This window comes from Lepisosteus oculatus, chromosome 4, assembly GCF_040954835.1.
Source record: "Lepisosteus oculatus isolate fLepOcu1 chromosome 4, fLepOcu1.hap2, whole genome shotgun sequence".
Lineage (NCBI taxonomy): Eukaryota > Metazoa > Chordata > Actinopteri > Semionotiformes > Lepisosteidae > Lepisosteus > Lepisosteus oculatus.
In genome coordinates, this window is record NC_090699.1 from 13,199,676 (window position 1) to 13,220,757 (window position 21,082).

General features: G+C 57.4%; 1 protein-coding gene across 1 annotated transcript; it reads right to left on the reverse strand.

The window, feature by feature from the left end:
* Positions 1–758: 758 nt before the first annotated feature.
* efs (embryonal Fyn-associated substrate) lies at positions 759–20,144 on the reverse strand. Its single transcript, XM_069188722.1, has 6 exons — positions 18,051–20,144; positions 11,855–13,189; positions 9,765–9,905; positions 8,026–9,054; positions 7,853–7,936; positions 759–1,433 (listed from the first exon to the last, which is right to left on the reverse strand). The coding sequence occupies exons 1-6, from the start codon at positions 18,060–18,062 to the stop codon at positions 993–995; spliced, it is 3,042 nt and encodes a 1,013-aa protein (XP_069044823.1). The 5' UTR covers positions 18,063–20,144; the 3' UTR covers positions 759–992.
* Between the last annotated feature and the right edge of the window lie 938 nt (positions 20,145–21,082).

Here is a 21,082-nt window from a genome sequence, read left to right on the forward strand (position 1 = left end):
TTGGAGGAGCAGTGTGTCTCACTGACAGAGTGAGCCCTGATTGGAGGAGCAGTGTGTCTTACTGACAGAGTGATCCCTGATTGGAGGAGCAGGGTGTGTCTCATTGACAGAGTGAGCCCTGATTGGAGGAGCAGTGTGTCTCAGTGACAGAGTGAGCCCTGATTGGAGGAGCAGTGTCTCTCACTGACAGAGTGATCCCTGATTGGAGGAGCAGGGTGTCTCTCACTGACAGAGTGAGCTCTGATTGGAGGAGCAGTGTGTCTCTGTCACTGACAGAGTGAGCCCTGATTGGAGGAGCAGGGTGTCTCTCACTGACAGAGTGAGCCCTGATTGGAGGAGCAGTGTGTCTCACTGACAGAGTGAGCCCTGATTGGAGGAGCAGGGTGTCTCTCACTGACAGAGTGAGCCCTGATTGGAGGAGCAGGTTGTCTCACTGACAGAGTGAGCCCTGATTGGAGGAGCAGTGTGTCTCACTGACAGAGTGAGCCCTGATTGGAGGAGCAGGGTGTCTCTCACTGACAGAGTGAGCCCTGATTGGAGGAGCAGGGTGTCTCTCACTGATAGAGTGAGCCCTGATTGGAGGAGCAGTGTGTCTCACTGACAGAGTGAGCCCTGATTGGAGGAGCAGGGTGTCTCACTGACAGAGTGAGCCCTGATTGGAGGAGCAGGTTGTCTCTCACTGACAGAGTGAGCCCTGATTGGAGGAGCAGGGTGTCTCTCACTGACAGAGTGAGCCCTGATTGGAGGAGCAGGGTGTCTCACTGACAGAGTGAGCCCTGATTGGAGGAGTGAAAAGAGGCCTCAGCACTGCTGAGGGTTCGAGAGACGGGTTCAGGCTGTGTGGCGCAAGGGCGAGCCGCTTTATTTTTTTTTGTAGAAGTCTTCAGAAAACCTTAAATACTTCCCCAGCAGAATTGCTTGAACCCCCGAATAATAATAATAATAATTAGAAGAATAATAAAAAAGAACACCCAAAAACCAACTAGGACGCCTCAGGCGATCTCCGCCAGTCTCTGCAGCAGGCCCGAGAAGCCCGCGGCATGCTGGGACAGCTCGGCCACGCGGTCCACCATCTCCTGCGCGGCGGGCACGGAGGGGTAGCCCTGGGCCGCGCCCTTGGTGGCCACGACGACGGCCTTCAGGGCCTGGCACAGCCGGCCGCCCGCGGCCGTGACCTTGGCGCGCAGGTCGGGCGAGGCCAGCAGGCGGGACAGCGTGTCGCCGATGAAGACCAGCTTGTGGGCCGTCACGATCAGGCCCTTGCCCCGCGACACGAAGACGCGTGGAGGCTGGCTGCCCCGCACGCTGGAGAAGAGGGCGTCGATGGCGTCGGCCAGGCTGGACAGGTGGGCCAGGCTCTGCGAGGAGTAGAAGGCCAGGAGCTCGGAGTCCTCCAGGGACAGGGACACGGGCAGCGGCGGGGACGGGCTGGGCTGGGGGGGGACACGAGGACAGGGTCAGCAGTGGGACTCTTCTTTCTGCTTGTTGCTCTCCCGCCACTGTGTCACTGTGTCACTGCGTCACTGTGTCAGTGTCTCACTGTGTCAGTGTTAGTCTGTCAATGTGTCAGTGTGTCTGTGTCTCACTGGGTCTGTCTGTCACTGCGTCACTGCGTCACTGTCTCACTGTGTCAGTGTCTGTCTGTCACTGCGTCACTGTGTCAGTGTGTCACCGTGTCAGTGTCTGTCTGTCACTGCGTCACTGTCTCACTGTGTCAGTGTCTCACTGTGTCAGTGTCTGTCTGTCACTGCGTCACTGTGTCAGTGTGTCACCGTGTCAGTGTCTGTCTGTCACTGCGTCACTGTCTCACTGTGTCAGTGTCTGTCTGTCACTGTGTCACTGTGTCAGTGTGTCACTGTGTCACTGTGTCAGTGTTAGTCTGTCAATGTGTCAGGGTGTCACCGTGTCACTGTGTCTGTGTCTAACTGTGTCTGTATGTCACTGTCTCACTGTGTCTGTGTCTCACTGTGTCACTGTCTGTCACTGCGTCACTGTGTCAGTGTGTCACTGTGTCAGTGTCTGTCTGTCACTGCGTCACTGTGTCAGTGTGTCACTGTGTCAGTGTCTGTCACTGCGTCACTGTCTCACTGTGTCAGTGTCTCACTGTGTCAGTGTTAGTCTGTCAATGTGTCAGGGTGTCACCGTGTCACTGTGTCTGTGTCTAACTGTGTCAGTCTGTCACTGTGTCACTGTGTCTGTGTCACTGTGTCTGTCTGTCACTGTCTCACTGTGTCTGTGTCTAACTGTGTCTGTCTGTCACTGTGTCACTGTGTCAGTGTCTGTCTGTCACTGCGTCACTGTCTCACTGTGTCAGTGTCTCACTGTGTCACTGTCTGTCACTGCGTCACTGTGTCAGTGTGTCACTGTGTCAGTGTCTGTCTGTCACTGCGTCACTGTCTCACTGTGTCAGTGTCTCACTGTGTCAGTGCTCAGTCATACAGGAGCTCCTGCAATAATCTCTCACACAAAAGAGTTTCATCTCCTTGACCCAGCAGTGAAACACACACACAGCCCTGAGCTCTGCTGTGACCCAGCACTGAAACACACACACACAGCCCTGAGCTCTGCTGTGAGCCAGTGAAACACACACACACAGCCCTGAGCTCTGCTGTGAGCCAGTGAAACACACACACACACAGCCCTGAGCTCTGCTGTGAGCCAGTGAAACACACACACACACACACACACAGCCCTGAGCTCTGCTGTGAGCCAGTGAAACACACACACACACAGCCCTGAGCTCTGCTGTGAGCCAGTGAAACACACACACACACACAGCCCTGAGCTCTGCTGTGAGCCAGTGAAACACACACACACACACAGCCCTGAGCTCTGCTGTGAGCCAGTGAAACACACACACACACAGCCCTGAGCTCTGCTGTGAGGCAGTGAAACACACACACACACACAGCCCTGAGCTCTGCTGTGAGCCAGTGAAACACACACACACACAGCCCTGAGCTCTGCTGTGAGCCAGTGAAACACACACACACACAGCCCTGAGCTCTGCTGTGAGCCAGTGAAACACACACACACACAGCCCTGAGCTCTGCTGTGAGCCAGTGAAACACACACAGACACAGCCCTGAGCTCTGCTGTGAGCCAGTGAAACACACACACAGCCCTGAGCTCTGCTGTGAGCCAGTGAAACACACACACACACAGCCTGAGCTCTGCTGTGACCCAGCAGTGAAACACACACACACAGCCCTGAGCTCTGCTGTGAGCCAGTGAAACACACACACACACAGCCCTGAGCTCTGCTGTGAGCCAGTGAAACACACACACACACAGCCCTGAGCTCTGCTGTGAGCCAGTGAAACACACACACACAGCCCTGAGCTCTGCTGTGAGCCAGCAGTGAAACACACACACAGCCCTGAGCTCTGCTGTGAGCCAGTGAAACACACACACACAGCCCTGAGCTCTACTGTGACCCAGCAGCGAAACACACACACACAGCCCTGAGCTCTACTGTGAGCCAGTGAAACACACACACACAGCCCTGAGCTCTACTGTGACCCAGCAGTGAAACACACACACACACACAGCCCTGAGCTCTGCTGTGAGCCAGTGAAAAACACACACACAGCCCTGAGCTCTACTGTGACCCAGCAGTGAAACACACACACAGCCCTGAGCTCTGCTGTGAGCCAGTGAAACACACACACACACAGCCCTGAGCTCTGCTGTGAGCCAGTGAAACACACACAGACACAGCCCTGAGCTCTACTGTGACCCAGCAGTGAAACACACACACAGCCCTGAGCTCTGCTGTGAGCCAGTGAAAAACACACACACAGCCCTGAGCTCTACTGTGACCCAGCAGTGAAACACACACACACACACAGCCCTGAGCTCTGCTGTGAGCCAGTGAAAAACACACACACAGCCCTGAGCTCTACTGTGACCCAGCAGTGAAACACACACACAGCCCTGAGCTCTGCTGTGAGCCAGTGAAACACACACACACACAGCCCTGAGCTCTGCTGTGAGCCAGTGAAACACACACAGACACAGCCCTGAGCTCTGCTGTGAGCCAGTGAAACACACACACAGCCCTGAGCTCTGCTGTGAGCCAGTGAAACACACACACACACAGCCTGAGCTCTGCTGTGACCCAGCAGTGAAACACACACACACAGCCCTGAGCTCTGCTGTGAGCCAGTGAAACACACACACACACAGCCCTGAGCTCTGCTGTGAGCCAGTGAAACACACACACACACAGCCCTGAGCTCTGCTGTGAGCCAGTGAAACACACACACACAGCCCTGAGCTCTGCTGTGAGCCAGCAGTGAAACACACACACAGCCCTGAGCTCTGCTGTGAGCCAGTGAAACACACACACACAGCCCTGAGCTCTACTGTGACCCAGCAGCGAAACACACACACACACACAGCCCTGAGCTCTACTGTGAGCCAGTGAAACACACACACACAGCCCTGAGCTCTACTGTGACCCAGCAGTGAAACACACACACACACACAGCCCTGAGCTCTGCTGTGAGCCAGTGAAAAACACACACACAGCCCTGAGCTCTGCTGTGAGCCAGTGAAACACACACACACAGCCCTGAGCTCTACTGTGACCCAGCAGTGAAACACACACACACACAGCCCTGAGCTCTGCTGTGAGCCAGTGAAACACACACAGACACAGCCCTGAGCTCTGCTGTGAGCCAGTGAAACACACACACAGCCCTGAGCTCTACTGTGACCCAGCAGTGAAACACACACACAGCCCTGAGCTCTGCTGTGAGCCAGTGAAACACACACACACACACAGCCCTGAGCTCTGCTGTGAGCCAGTGAAACACACACACACACACAGCCCTGAGCTCTGCTGTGAGCCAGTGAAACACACACAGACACAGCCCTGAGCTCTGCTGTGAGCCAGTGAAACACACACACAGCCCTGAGCTCTACTGTGAGCCAGTGAAACACACACACACAGCCCTGAGCTCTGCTGTGAGCCAGCAGTGAAACACACACACACAGCCCTGAGCTCTGCTGTGAGCCAGTGAAACACACACACACACAGCCCTGAGCTCTGCTGTGAGCCAGTGAAACACACACACACAGCCCTGAGCTCTACTGTGACCCAGCAGTGAAACACACACACACACACAGCCCTGAGCTCTGCTGTGAGCCAGTGAAACACACACACACACAGCCCTGAGCTCTGCTGTGAGCCAGTGAAACACACACACACAGCCCTGAGCTCTACTGTGACCCAGCAGTGAAACACACACACACACAGCCCTGAGCTCTGCTGTGAGCCAGTGAAACACACACACACAGCCCTGAGCTCTGCTGTGAGCCAGTGAAACACACACACACACAGCCCTGAGCTCTGCTGTGAGCCAGTGAAACACACACACAGCCCTGAGCTCTGCTGTGAGCCAGTGAAACACACACACACAGCCCTGAGCTCTGCTGTGAGCCAGCAGTGAAACACACACACACACAGCCCTGAGCTCTGCTGTGAGCCAGTGAAACACACACACACAGCCCTGAGCTCTACTGTGACCCAGCAGTGAAACACACACACACACACAGCCCTGAGCTCTACTGTGAGCCAGTGAAACACACACACACAGCCCTGAGCTCTACTGTGACCCAGCAGTGAAACACACACACACACACAGCCCTGAGCTCTGCTGTGAGCCAGTGAAACACACACACACACAGCCCTGAGCTCTGCTGTGAGCCAGTGAAACACACACACACAGCCCTGAGCTCTACTGTGACCCAGCAGTGAAACACACACACACACAGCCCTGAGCTCTGCTGTGAGCCAGTGAAACACACACACACAGCCCTGAGCTCTGCTGTGACCCAGCAGTGAAACACACACACAGCCCTGAGCTCTGCTGTGAGCCAGTGAAACACACACACACACACACACACACACACACACACAGCCCTGAGCTCTGCTGTGAGCCAGTGAAACACACACAGACACAGCCCTGAGCTCTGCTGTGAGCCAGTGAAACACACACACAGCCCTGAGCTCTACTGTGAGCCAGTGAAACACACACACACAGCCCTGAGCTCTGCTGTGAGCCAGCAGTGAAACACACACACACAGCCCTGAGCTCTGCTGTGAGCCAGTGAAACACACACACACACAGCCCTGAGCTCTGCTGTGAGCCAGTGAAACACACACACACACAGCCCTGAGCTCTGCTGTGAGCCAGTGAAACACACACACACAGCCCTGAGCTCTACTGTGACCCAGCAGTGAAACACACACACACACAGCCCTGAGCTCTGCTGTGAGCCAGTGAAACACACACACACACAGCCCTGAGCTCTACTGTGAGCCAGTGAAACACACACACACACACAGCCCTGAGCTCTACTGTGACCCAGCAGTGAAACACACACACAGCCCTGAGCTCTGCTGTGACCCAGCAGTGAAACACACACACACACACAGCCCTGAGCTCTGCTGTGAGCCAGTGAAACACACACACACAGCCCTGAGCTCTGCTGTGAGCCAGTGAAACACACACACACAGCCCTGAGCTCTGCTGTGAGCCAGTGAAACACACACACACACAGCCCTGAGCTCTACTGTGACCCAGCAGTGAAACACACACACAGCCCTGAGCTCTGCTGTGAGCCAGTGAAACACACACACACAGCCCTGAACTGTGCTGTGAGCCAGTGAAACACACACACACACAGCCCTGAGCTCTGCTGTGAGCCAGTGAAACACACACAGACACAGCCCTGAGCTCTGCTGTGAGCCAATGAAACACACACACACACAGCCCTGAGCTCTGCTGTGAGCCAGTGAAACACACACACACACAGCCCTGAGCTCTGCTGTGAACCAGTGAAACACACACAGACAGCCCTGAGCTCTACTGTGACCCAGCAGTGAAACACACACACACACAGCCCTGAGCTCTGCTGTGAGCCAGTGAAACACACACACACAGCCCTGAGCTCTACTGTGACCCAGCAGTGAAACACACACACACACAGCCCTGAGCTCTGCTGTGAGCCAGTGAAACACACACACACACAGCCCTGAGCTCTGCTGTGAGCCAGTGAAACACACACACACAGCCCTGAGCTCTGCTGTGAGCCAGTGAAACACACACAGACACAGCCCTGAGCTCTGCTGTGAGCCAGTGAAACACACACACACACACACACACAGCCCTGAGCTCTGCTGTGAGCCAGTGAAACACACACACACACAGCCCTGAGCTCTGCTGTGACCCAGCAGTGAAACACACACACACACAGCCCTGAGCTCTGCTGTGAGCCAGTGAAACACACACACACACAGCCCTGAGCTCTGCTGTGAGCCAGTGAAACACACACACACACAGCCCTGAGCTCTGCTGTGAGCCAGTGAAACACACACAGACACAGCCCTGAGCTCTGCTGTGAGCCAGTGAAACACACACACACACAGCCCTGAGCTCTGCTGTGAGCCAGTGAAACACACACACACACACAGCCCTGAGCTCTGCTGTGAGCCAGTGAAACACACACAGACACAGCCCTGAGCTCTGCTGTGAGCCAGTGAAACACACACACACACACACACACAGCCCTGAGCTCTGCTGTGAGCCAGTGAAACACACACACACAGCCCTGAGCTCTGCTGTGAGCCAGCAGTGAAACACACACACACACAGCCCTGAGCTCTGCTGTGAGCCAGTGAAACACACACACACACAGCCCTGAGCTCTGCTGTGAGCCAGTGAAACACACACAGACACAGCCCTGAGCTCTGCTGTGAGCCAGTGAAACACACACACACACAGCCCTGAGCTCTGCTGTGAGCCAGCAGTGAAACACACACACACACAGCCCTGACTCTTACCCTGGGATCTGCAGTGGGGGGATCAGGCATCAGAGGGACACTCTCCGTCTGTACAGCTGGCACAGGTTCTGGTTCTGGCTTCCCCTGAAAGACCAGACGACACCAGCGGCTCAGAGCGACACACTGCCTGCCTGGACACTGCAGCACCGAGCGAGCCCCGGCGTCCGGCTCACCTGCAGCCTGACGTATCCCCCGCTGTCTCCCGCGGGAGGAGGGCGAGCGGCGGGCACTCCCACTGTCCCGATCCCGGCGTACTCGTTCCCGGCCTCATCCTCGGCCTGCCCGTCCGCGGGGGCGGCGGGGGGCGGGGCGGGGGGCAGGGGGAAGAGCGGGGGGGGCGGCGGCGGCAGGGGTCTCTCCTGGATCCAGCTGCCCTTGCGCCCCCCCAGGGTGCCCCCCGCGCCCGCGCCGGCGCCCAGCGGCCGCACCTCGGCCACGGGCAGCGCGGGGAGGGGCCGGCGCGACAGGGACTCCTGGGAAGGGAGGCGGGGCCGGGCCGGGCCCCGGGCCGGGGGGGCGGGGCCCTGCAGGAGGGCAATGGTGTCCTCCAGGGCCTCACGGACCAATGAGAGCAGGGCCTCGGGGGGAGGGGCGGGGCCGCAGGCGGAGAGGGCGGGCACCAGGTCGGAGAGGCGGGACCTGGCCTGGACGAGCGGCGGCGGCGGCGGGGGGGAGGGGGAGGGGCTCGGGCCCTCCGGGGCCGGCGGGGCCGGGTTCCACACGGACAGGATCTCGGTCAGCAGCCGGGCCAGGTCCAGCGGGGTGGGGCTGAGGGAGGCGGAGCTCAGGGCGGACTGCAGCAGCGGGGCCAGCGGGGGCCTCCACGGGCCCTCGCCCGAGCCGGTGCTGGACACGGAGGGGCGGCGCGGGCCGGGCGCGTCGGGGAAGGCCAGCGCGGGCATGTCGTAGATGCCGCCCTCCTCCTCCTCCTCCTCCTCCTCCTCCGGCTCCAGGTCCGGGTCCGCGGGGGGGGGCTCGGGGTCGGGGCCGGGCCCCCCGCCCGGGACGGAGTACAGCTCGGACGCGCCGCCCTCCGTGGGGCTGCAGGGGCTCACCGAGATGCCCGGCAGGCTGGGGACGCTGTAGACGTCCTCCTCGACCTCGCTCTGGGCAACACTGGCTGCCCCCGCCAGGGATGCTGGGATATTGTAGGTGTCCTCCTTCAGGTCTGAGGTCACAGCTAGAGCAGGAACATCATAGACCTGAGAGAGAGAGAGAGAGAGAGAGAGAGAGAGAGAGAGAGAGAGGGGCTCATACAGACACACTGACTGACTGGACACTCCAGTACATTAACACTGCACTGAGAGAGAGGGGTTCATACAGACACACTGACTGGACACTCCAGTACATTAACACTGCACTGAGAGAGAGGGGTTCATACAGACACACTGACTGACTGGACACTCCAGTACATTAACACTGCACTGAGAGAGAGGGGTTCATACAGACACACTGACTGACTGGACACTCCAGTACATTAACACTGCACTGAGAGAGAGGGGTTCATACAGACACACTGACTGACTGGACACTCCAGTACATTAACACTGCACTGAGAGAGAGGGGTTCATACAGACACACTGACTGACTGGATACTCCAGTACATTAACACTGCACTGAGAGAGAGGGGTTCATACAGACACACTGACTGACTGGACACTCCAGTACATTAACACTGCACTGAGAGAGAGGGGTTCATACAGACACACTGACTGGACACTCCAGTACATTAACACTGCACTGAGAGAGAGGGGTTCATACAGACACACTGACTGACTGGACACTCCAGTACATGAACACTGCACTGAGAGAGAGGGGTTCATACAGACACACTGACTGACTGGACACTCCAGTACATTAACACTGCACTGAGAGAGAGGGGTTCGTTAATACAGTCTCAGTTCATGCCTACCTCGGATCCCAGATTGAGCATTTTGTCCCTGTTGCCAGTGGGGATTGGTCGCGGGATGTTGTAGATGCTGTCGCTGTTGTCCTGGCTCCTAGCTGTAGAGACAGCACACTGCCACCTGCTGGAGGGGGGGGTGTCATACACCTACAAATAATAAAATCCACACACATTACAAACATTGAACCATAAGAAGTATCATGAAGAAAACCACTAGGTCCTCCTAAATATCTCTCTCTTTCCCCTGCTCTCTGCTCCTCTCTTTTGATTCAGTTCAATTCAAGGTGCTTTACTGGCATGACCAATGAGTAAAATCAGTGTTGCCAAAGCAAAAGAAATACAATCAAAATAAAGCAAAAATCTACATTAACGGACAATTACAATAAAACCACAATCATAATATATTTACATCTAGACATAAGAGCATTATTGAGAGACAGGCTCACTGTCTGTTCCTCAGGCTGTGACAGGAGATCACGCACTGTATTATTATTGAGAGACAGGCTCACTGTCTGTTCCTCAGGCTGTGACAGGAGATCACGCACTGTATTATTATTGAGAGACAGGCTCACTGTCTGTTCCTCAGGCTGTGACAGGAGATCACACACTGTATTATTATTATTGAGAGACAGGCTCACTGTCTGTTCCTCAGGCTGGGACAGGAGATCACACACTGTATTATTATTATTGAGAGACAGGCTCACTGTCTGTTCCTCAGGCTGTGACAGGAGATCACACACTGTATTATTATTATTGAGAGACAGGCTCACTGTTCCTCAGGCTGTGACAGGAGATCACACACTGTATTATTATTATTGAGAGACAGGCTCACTGTCTGTTCCTCAGGCTGAGACAGGAGATCACGCACTGTATTATTATTGAGAGACAGGCTCACTGTCTGTTCCTCAGGCTGTGACAGGAGATCACACACTGTATTATTATTATTGAGAGACAGGCTCACTGTCTGTTCCTCAGGCTGGGACAGGAGATCACACACTGTATTATTATTATTGAGAGACAGGCTCACTGTTCCTCAGGCTGTGACAGGAGATCACACACTGTATTATTATTATTGAGAGACAGGCTCACTGTCTGTTCCTCAGGCTGTGACAGGAGATCACACACTGTATTATTATTATTGAGAGACAGGCTCACTGTCTGTTCCCCAGGCTGTGACAGGAGATCACACACTGTATTATTATTATTGAGAGACAGGCTCACTGTCTGTTCCTCAGGCTGTGACAGGAGATCACACACTGTATTATTATTATTGAGGGACAGGCTCACTGTTCCTCAGGCTGTGACAGGAGATCACACACTGTATTATTATTAGTGAGAGACAGGCTCACTGTCTGTTCCTCAGGCTGTGACAGGAGATCACACACTGTATTATTATTATTGAGAGACAGGCTCACTGTCTGTTCCTCAGGCTGTGACAGGAGATCACACACTGTATTATTATTATTGAGGGACAGGCTCACTGTTCCTCAGGCTGTGACAGGAGATCACACACTGTATTATTATTAGTGAGAGACAGGCTCACTGTCTGTTCCTCAGGCTGTGACAGGAGATCACACACTGTATTATTATTATTGAGAGACAGACTCACTGTTCCTCAGGCTGTGACAGGAGATCACACACTGTATTATTATTATTGAGAGACAGGCTCACTGTTCCTCAGGCTGTGACAGGAGATCACACACTGTATTATTATTATTGAGAGACAGGCTCACTGTCTGTTCCTCAGACTGGGACAGGAGATCACACACTGTATTATTATTATTGAGAGACAGGCTCACTGTCTGTTCCTCAGGCTGGGACAGGAGATCACACACTGTATTATTATTATTGAGAGACAGCCTCACTGTCTGTTCCTCAGGCTGTGACAGGAGATCACACACTGTATTATTATTATTGTGTTTGTGTTGATGTTGATGTTGTGTTTGTGTGTGTGTCCCAGTGTGTGAGATATGGCTGTGTGATCTGTGCAGTTATGTGCGTGATTCTAGCAGTGCTGTCTCTCTCTCTCTCTCCCCTGCTCCCTTCCTCGTCTCCTTGTCTCTGTCCTCCTGTCTCTGCTCCTCTCCTTCTCTCACCTGACTAGCGAGGTTCTCGTCGTCCGGCTCCTCGTACTCCCCCTCCTCCTCGTCCTTCTTCCTCGTCTTCCTCGTCCTGTCCCGCGCCTCTCTCCTGCTCGGCGGGGCCTCCCCGCGCCCCCCGGCCGCCCCGTCCTTCCGGGGGACCCCGCGGACGGGGGGCGCGGGGGGAGGGGGCTTGCGGGCGAACCTCGGGGAGCCCGGGGCCGTGCCGACCTTTGACCTGGCGCTGGGCGGGGTTCCCGGGCCGGCCGGGGGCTGGGGTCTCGGGGAGCCCCGGCGCTCGCTCCTGGGGGTCCGCGCGGCGCCCGGCACCGCGGGGGTCTGGTACAGGCCGGGGGGCTCCTGTCCCGGGCGGGGCGGCGGGGTCTGGTACGCCCCCACGTCGCCGGCGGGGGCCGCGCGGGGCACCAGGTACAGCTCCTCGGGGTCCCCCGCCGGCCGGCCGCCGGGCGCGAGGTACAGGGGCTCCGGCGCGGGGCCCCGGGGCCGCAGGGCGCCCGCGGGGACCAGGTACTCGCCGGCGGCCGGCCCCCGCAGGCCCAGCGACGGGGAGCGGGCCCGGCTGGCCCCCGCGGGGGCGCCCCAGTCCGGGCCGGGCCGCGGGCAGGAGCCGGAGCGGGAGCGGGGCCGCCCCCCAGGGGGCCCCTGGTGCACCCCCACTCCTCCCCTCCCGGAGCCCTGCGGGGCCGGGCCCTGGTTCTGCTCCTGGCTGTGGGTCGAGCCCTGGTTCTGGCCCTGGTTCTGCAGCAGGCCGTGGCCCAGGCTGTGGCCCTGGTTCTGGAGCGGGCCATGGGTCAGGCTCTGGTTCAGGTTGAGGCCCTGGTTCTGGATCGGGTTCTGGCCCTGGTTCTGGGGCAGGCCGTGGCCCAGGCTGTGGCCCTGGTTCTGGTTCTGGTTCTGGAGCAGGCTGTGGTTCGGGTTGAGGTTGAGGCTGTGGCTCTGGCCCTGGTTCTGGATCGGGTTCTGGCCCTGGTTCTGGGGCAGGCCGTGGGTCAGCTTGCCCGGGCCCGGCGGGGACAGATACACCGGCGAGACGGCCTCCCCGCCGCCGCCCCGGGGGTCCGGCTCCGGCCCGGCGGCGCGAGAGGGGGCGCCGGGGCGCAGGTAGACGGGCTCCAGCTCGCCGGCGGGGTGCGCGCAGGAGGCAGGCGTGTGCAGCAGCCGCAGCCGGTTGCCGGGGGCGATGCCCTGCCGCCCGTGCAGGGAGCACAGCCACCAGCCCGGGACGTCCCCTCTGTCCCGCTCCAGGACCATCAGGATGTCTCCCTTCCGGAACGCCAGCTCGTCCGGACTCTCCGCAGCGTTGTCAAAGAGAGCTTTCGCCAGCACTGTCTGAGGACAGAGAGGACACACTGACTGAACACTGCAGCACATGAACACTGCACTGAGAGAGAGGGGTTCATACAGACACACTGACTGACTGGACACTCCAGTACATTAACACTGCACTGAGAGAGAGGGGTTCATACAGACACACTGACAGACTGGACACTCCAGTACATTAACACTGCACTGAGAGAGAGGGGTTCATACAGACACACTGACTGGACACTCCAGTACATTAACACTGCACTGAGAGAGAGGGGTTCATACAGACACACTGACTGACTGGACACTCCAGTACATTAACACTGCACTGAGAGAGAGGGGTTCATACAGACACACTGACTGACTGGACACTCCAGTACATTAACACTGCACTGAGAGAGAGGGGTTCATACAGACACACTGACTGACTGGACACTCCAGTACATTAACACTGCACTGAGAGAGAGGGGTTCATACAGACACACTGACTGGACACTCCAGTACATTAACACTGCACTGAGAGAGAGGGGTTCATACAGACACACTGACTGACTGGACACTCCAGTACATTAACACTGCACTGAGAGAGAGGGGTTCATACAGACACACTGACTGGACACTCCAGTACATTAACACTGCACTGAGAGAGAGGGGTTCATACAGACACACTGACTGGACACTCCAGTACATTAACACTGCACTGAGAGAGAGGGGTTCATACAGACACACTGACTGACTGGACACTCCAGTACAGTAACACTGGAGAGACAGAGTGATCTCTGGGTTTTAACACAAAGAGAGACGGGGGTGGGGGGGGAGGGGTACACTCAATGGCACATCTGTCCCCCTCTGTACAAGAGCTTCTGGTCCCATTGTCTTCCCATCCTCCCTCTCCCTCCCCTGGGGGCTGAACAATACAGCCAAGCTGAGCCCCTGTCCTCCAGAGAGACCTGCACCTCCTCACACAGACACACAACCTGCAGCTCCTCACACAGACACACAACCTGCAGCTCCTCACACAGACACACAACCTGCAGCTCCTCACACAGACACACAGCCTGCAGCTCCTCACACAGACACACAGCCTGCAGCTCCTCACACAGACACACAGCCTGCAGCTCCTCACACAGACACACAGCCTGCAGCTCCTCACAGACACACAACCTGCAGCTCCTCACACAGACACACAGCCTGCAGCTCCTCACAGACACACAACCTGCAGCTCCTCACACAGACACACAACCTGCAGCTCCTCACACAGACACACAACCTGCAGCTCCTCACAGACACACAACCTGCAGCTCCTCACACAGACACACAACCTGCAGCTCCTCACACAGACACACAACCTGCAGCTCCTCACAGACACACAACCTGCAGCTCCTCACACAGACACACAACCTGCAGCTCCTCACACAGACACACAGCCTGCAGCTCCTCACACAGACACACAGCCTGCAGCTCCTCACACAGACACACAGCCTGCAGCTCCTCACACAGACACACAGCCTGCAGCTCCTCACAGACACACAGCCTGCAGCTCCTCACACAGACACACAACCTGCAGCTCCTCACACAGACACACAACCTGCAGCTCCTCACAGACACACAGCCTGCAGCTCCTCACAGACACACAGCCTGCAGCTCCTCACACAGACACACAACCTGCAGCTCCTCACACAGACACACAGCCTGCAGCTCCTCACACAGACACACAACCTGCAGCTCCTCACACAGACACACAACCTGCAGCTCCTCACACAGACACACAACCTGCAGCTCCTCACAGACACACAACCTGCAGCTCCTCACACAGACACACAACCTGCAGCTCCTCACACAGACACACAGCCTGCAGCTCCTCACACAGACACACAGCCTGCAGCTCCTCACACAGACACACAACCTGCAGCTCCTCACACAGACACACAGCCTGCAGCTCCTCACAGACACACAACCTGCAGCTCCTCACACAGACACACAACCTGCAGCTCCTCACACAGACACACAACCTGCAGCTCCTCACACAGACACACAACCTGCAGCTCCTCACAGACACACAGCCTGCAGCTCCTCACAGACACACAGCCTGCAGCTCCTCACAGACACACAGCCTGGACCTCCTCACACAGACACACAACCTGCAGCTCCTCACACAGACACACAACCTGGACCTCCTCACACAGACACACAGCCTGCAGCTCCTCACACAGACACACAACCTGCAGCTCCTCACACAGACACACAGCCTGCAGCTCCTCACAGACACACAGCCTGCAGCTCCTCACAGACACACAGCCTGCAGCTCCTCACACAGACACACAACCTGCAGCTCCTCACACAGACACACAACCTGCAGCTCCTCACAGACACACAGCCTGCAGCTCCTCACAGACACACAACCTGCAGCTCCTCACACAGACACACAGCCTGCAGCTCCTCACACAGACACACAGCCTGCAGCTCCTCACAGACACACAACCTGCAGCTCCTCACACAGACACACAACCTGCAGCTCCTCACACAGACACACAGCCTGCAGCTCCTCACACAGACACACAACCTGCAGCTCCTCACACAGACACACAACCTGCAGCTCCTCACAGACACACAGCCTGCAGCTCCTCACAGACACACAGCCTGCAGCTCCTCACACAGACACACAACCTGCAGCTCCTCACACAGACACACAACCTGCAGCTCCTCACAGACACACAGCCTGCAGCTCCTCACAGACACACAACCTGCAGCTCCTCACACAGACACACAGCCTGCAGCTCCTCACACAGACACACAGCCTGCAGCTCCTCACAGACACACAACCTGCAGCTCCTCACACAGACACACAACCTGCAGCTCCTCACACAGACACACAACCTGCAGCTCCTCACACAGACACACAGCCTGCAGCTCCTCACACAGACACACAGCCTGCAGCTCCTCACACAGACACACAACCTGCAGCTCCTCACACAGACACACAACCTGCAGCTCCTCACACAGACACACAGCCTGCAGCTCCTCACAGACACACAACCTGCAGCTCCTCACAGACACACAACCTGCAGCTCCTCACACAGACACACAGCCTGCAGCTCCTCACAGACACACAGCCTGCAGCTCCTCACACAGACACACAACCTGCAGCTCCTCACACAGACACACAACCTGCAGCTCCTCACACAGACACACAGCCTGGGTAGAGAGAGAGAGAATCTCACATTCTTAACCAGCCTGGTTATGCAAAGTTAGACTCCACTCATAAACAGCAGGAGGACAGGCTCTGTCCTGTCAGTCTAAAAAACAAGACAGAGCCCAGATTACCACAGACAGGGCAGAGCCCAGATCAGCACAGGGCCCAGATTACCACAGACAGGGCAGAGCCCAGATCAGCACAGGGCCCAGATTACCACAGACAGGGCAGAGCCCAGATCAGCACAGAGCCCAGATTACCACAGACAGGCCAGAGCCCAGATCAGCACAGGGCCCAGATTACCACAGACAGGGCAGAGCTCAGATCAGCACAGGGCCCAGATTACCAGAGACAGGGCAGAACCCAGATCAGCACAGGGCCCAGATTACCACAGACAGGGCAGAGCCCAGATCAGCACAGGGCCCAGATTACCACAGACAGGCCAGAGCCCAGATCAGCACAGGGCCCAGATTACCACAGACAGGGCAGAGCTCAGATCAGCACAGGGCCCAGATTACCACAGACAGGGCAGAGCCCAGATCAGCACAGGGCCCAGATTACCACAGACAGGGCAGAGCCCAGATCAGCACAGGGCCCAGATTACCACAGACAGGGCAGAGCCCAGATCAGCACGGGGCCCAGATTACCACAGACAGGGCAGAGCTATGATCAGCACAGGGCCCAGATTACCACAGACAGGGCAGAGCCCAGATCAGCACAGGGCCCAGATTACCACAGACAGGGCAGAGCCCAGATCAGCACAGGGCCCAGATTACCACAGACAGGGCAGAGCCCAGATCAGCACAGGGCCCAGATTACCACAGACAGGGCAGAGCTATGATCAGCACAGGGCCCAGATTACCACAGACAGGGCAGAGCCCAGATCAGCACAGGGCCCAGATTACCACAGACAGGGCAGAGCCCAGATCAGCACAGGGCCCAGATTACCACAGACAGGGCAGAGCTCAGATCAGCACAGGGCCCAGATTACCACAGACAGGGCAGAGCCCAGATCAGCACAGGGCCCAGATTACCACAGACAGGGCAGAGCCCAGATCAGCACAGAGCCCAGATTACCACAGACAGGGCAGAGCCCAGATCAGCACAGACAGCCAGCACTACGATTACCACAGACAGAGCCCAGACTCACCGGATGAGAAACCAGAGACGAGTGACCACAGTCTGACAGATTGTCCAGGCAGACAGAGACAGACAGGACGAACAGACAGACAGGCCATGTGACAGACACACACCCAGACAACAGGACGGACAGACAGACGGGCTGCATGGCCAGACACACAGAAGTGGGGTACACACACCCAGAAGACAGGTTCTGGGCAGACAGGACAGGTGAGGGACACACAGAAGTGGGGTACACACACCCAGAAGACAGGTTCTGGGCAGAGACAGACAGGACAGGTGAGGGACACACAGAAGTGGGGTACACACACCCAGACGACAGGTTCTGGGCAGACAGGACGGGTGAGGGACACCCAGAAGTGGGGTACACACACCCAGAAGACAGGTTCTGGGCAGACAGGACGGGTGAGGGACACCCAGAAGTGGGGTACACACACCCAGAAGACAGGTTCTGGGCAGACAGGACAGGTGAGGGACACCCAGAAGTGGGGTACACACACCCAGAAGACAGGTTCTGGGCAGACAGGACGGGTGAGGGACACAGACACCCACCGACAGAGCCATGGCGACGCGCTGCTCCGGACCCGGGTCGGCAGGTCAGGCTCGGGTCGTCCTCAGTTACAGGGGTGCCGGGAGCGGGGGACAGGAGACGGCTCCGCTTCACCCCGACACGGGGCGGGTCGTTCGGGAGGAGAGCGAGTCTGGAGGCGCGCCCCACGTCACCCCACCCCACACACACACACACACCCACCCTTGTGGGTTCGGCGACAAGCGTGGAGCGCCGCGCTCAGCCCTCAGCGCACCTTTCGCGGGTCAGAGGTCAAGCGGCGCGCGGCGGGACCCCCGAACCCCGGCCTGCGCGGACACCCCTCAACACCGGCGGGGTGGAGAAGAGAGTCGGGAAAGGGGGCACCCCGGCTTCTGGTTCTCTCCCCTCTCCTTTTCGAGAAGAAGAGGAGCTGGTGTGAAGTACTTGGGTTTAATCCCGGGAAACAACTTCTGTTCCTGTGGGATTTTCAGGAATTCAAGAAGGCGCGAGAGCGGAAATCAGACGAATAACAGAAAGAACCGCCAACGAACAACTAAATAAAATAATAATAATAATAATAATAATTATAATAATAATAATATGAAGGAATAACCACCAAACAGCAACGGTGATCGTAGTTTAGAAAACCACCGTCCCCTAAAACCACAAGGGGGGGACTGTTATGTGGACGAGACGGAGCGCGCGGTGCCTACGAGCTCGCCCCACGCAGCGTGGGGTCTCCACACCGGGGCGGACCGCGGCGCAGGGCGGTCAGAGCCGGTCCTGCCGGTCCGCGCCCGCATCCTGCTGGCCCCGCGGGCGGGGGAGCCCGGTCCGGTGGACTCGAGCCTCGTTTCTGCCCGCTGCGCGTGTTGAGGCGCCGGGTCCGAGCCCCGACCTCCGACCTCTGACCCCAGACCCCCCTCCCCGGACTCCACTCCACTCCACTCGCTCTCGCGCGTTTCTGTCCCTTTTTTTGGGGGGGCTGGGGTTGTTTTCCTGCACCGACCGCAGGAATCACAGACAGGACAGGACACGACACGACACGCCACGGAGTCGCCAAACCGGGCCAGCGGCTCGCTCTCCTCAGCTCTCGAGGTGTGGGGGGGAGCACCCCGGAAACCCCGGAACAACTTTTTTTCCCAGGCAAAAGAAGCACCAGGGGGCCGCTTCAGTTAGCCCACGCACGTCCCCTCGCTCCTCCGGCCGGCACAGGCGTGGAAAGCCAGCCGGGGTTATTTCTCGCCCGTGGAACCCGAGTGTCACAGTCGCGCACACCCGTGGAAGACGTGCCCCGGGCGGTCCCCACGGCGGGCTCGTCCGTGTCCTCGGGTTTCTGTGTTTGTCCCGGGCGCGCCGGGACCGTCCACCCCCCCTCCTCCTCCTCCTCTCTCTCCCCAACACACACACACACACTCCCTCAGAGGAACCGAGCCACGTCTCCCAGTTTCGGTCCAGATCCCGCAGCCCGGCTGGCCGGCGCGACCCGAACCGCAGGCGACGAGACGGGCGCGCTCACACACACACACACGGTCCGGGACCGAGGAGTACTTTCTGGGGTGTGTGCGGTGGGGTTTGGGGGGGTTCCTGTGGTATTTTCTCTTGTTTCACCCCCCCGAGTCGAGTCCCGAGTCCTTCAACGGGATCTTTTGGGTTTTTTTTTTGTTAAACACGAAAAAAAATCACCCCGCAGAAGTCGGCGTTTCCAGAACAAAAACTCTTTCTTTTTCTTCTTCTTCCTCCAGCGGGTTTTGTTTTTATGAAAAAAATCAATCTCACACAGTGCTTCCCCAAACTGTCGACGCTCGGTGGCACCGCACAAAAGACCAAAGTCTCTCCTTCTGTCCGCAATTACCCTCCGTCTCTCTTTCTCTCACACGCAGAACAAAAAATCCCGAGTGTCCTTTTCTTCCCCGCTCGTGTTGAAAGAGCACCACCACCACAAACAACAATAATAATAATAATAATAATAATAATAATAATAAGGAGGAGAAGACGATTCAGGACGCTGATCAATAGGTCCCGGCGAGAGAAGGCTCCGTCCGGCGCACGCGAGCCGTCCCGCGGGCCCACTCCACGCTCCACGCTCCACGCTCCACGGCGTGTTTCCTCTCGCTCCCGTCTCGCTCTTTTTGTCCGTCTCCGCCGCCGCCGCTCTCGGCTCCCTGCCTGCGGGCCGGGGGGAGCGGCGGTGTTGTGTTACAGGACGGTCAGGACACACGGAGCGGCGCCGTATTACACCGACAACAGGCGCCCCGAGATGCGTCGCTGTGCGGGCGGGGAACCGCGCTGGCCGGGCTCCGCTCGCGGTGCTGGGACCGAGCTCGGGTCCGAGTCCAGGCCGAGGGGGCGGCTGGGGCGGGAGGCGAGCCCAGCTCCTCTCGGGGGGCGGTGAGTGATGAAGGTGATGATCATCTCTCCCCTCTCTCTCTTCCTCCTCCTCTCACCCCCAACCGCGCAGACGCTCACGGGGAAGGAGATCGAGATCGATATCGAGCCCACAGACAAGGTGAGGCTGGTGTGTGTGTATTACTGTGATCTCCTCTCTCTCACTGTGTCTCCTGTCCTGTTGTGTGTGTGTATTACTGTGATCTCCTCTCTCTCACTGTGTCTCCTGTCCTGTTGTGTGTGTGTATTACTGTGATCTCCTCTCTCTCACTGTGTCTCCTGTCCTGTTGTGTGTGTGTATTACTGTGATCTCCTCTCTCTCACTGTGTCTCCTGTCCTGTTGTGTGTGTGTATTACTGTGATCTCCTCTCTCTCACTGTGTCTCCTGTCCTGTTGTGTGTGTGTATTACTGTGATCTCCTCTCTCTCTCACTGTGTCTCCTGTCCTGTTGTGTGTGTGTATTACTGTGATCTCCTCTCTCTCTCACTGTGTCTCCTGTCCTGTTGTGTGTGTGTATTACTGTGATCTCCTCTCTCTCACTGTGTCTCCTGTCCTGTTGTGTGTGTGTATTACTGTGATCTCCTCTCTCTCACTGTGTCTCCTGTCCTGTTGTGTGTGTGTATTACTGTGATCTCCTCTCTCTCACTGTGTCTCCTGTCCTGTTGTG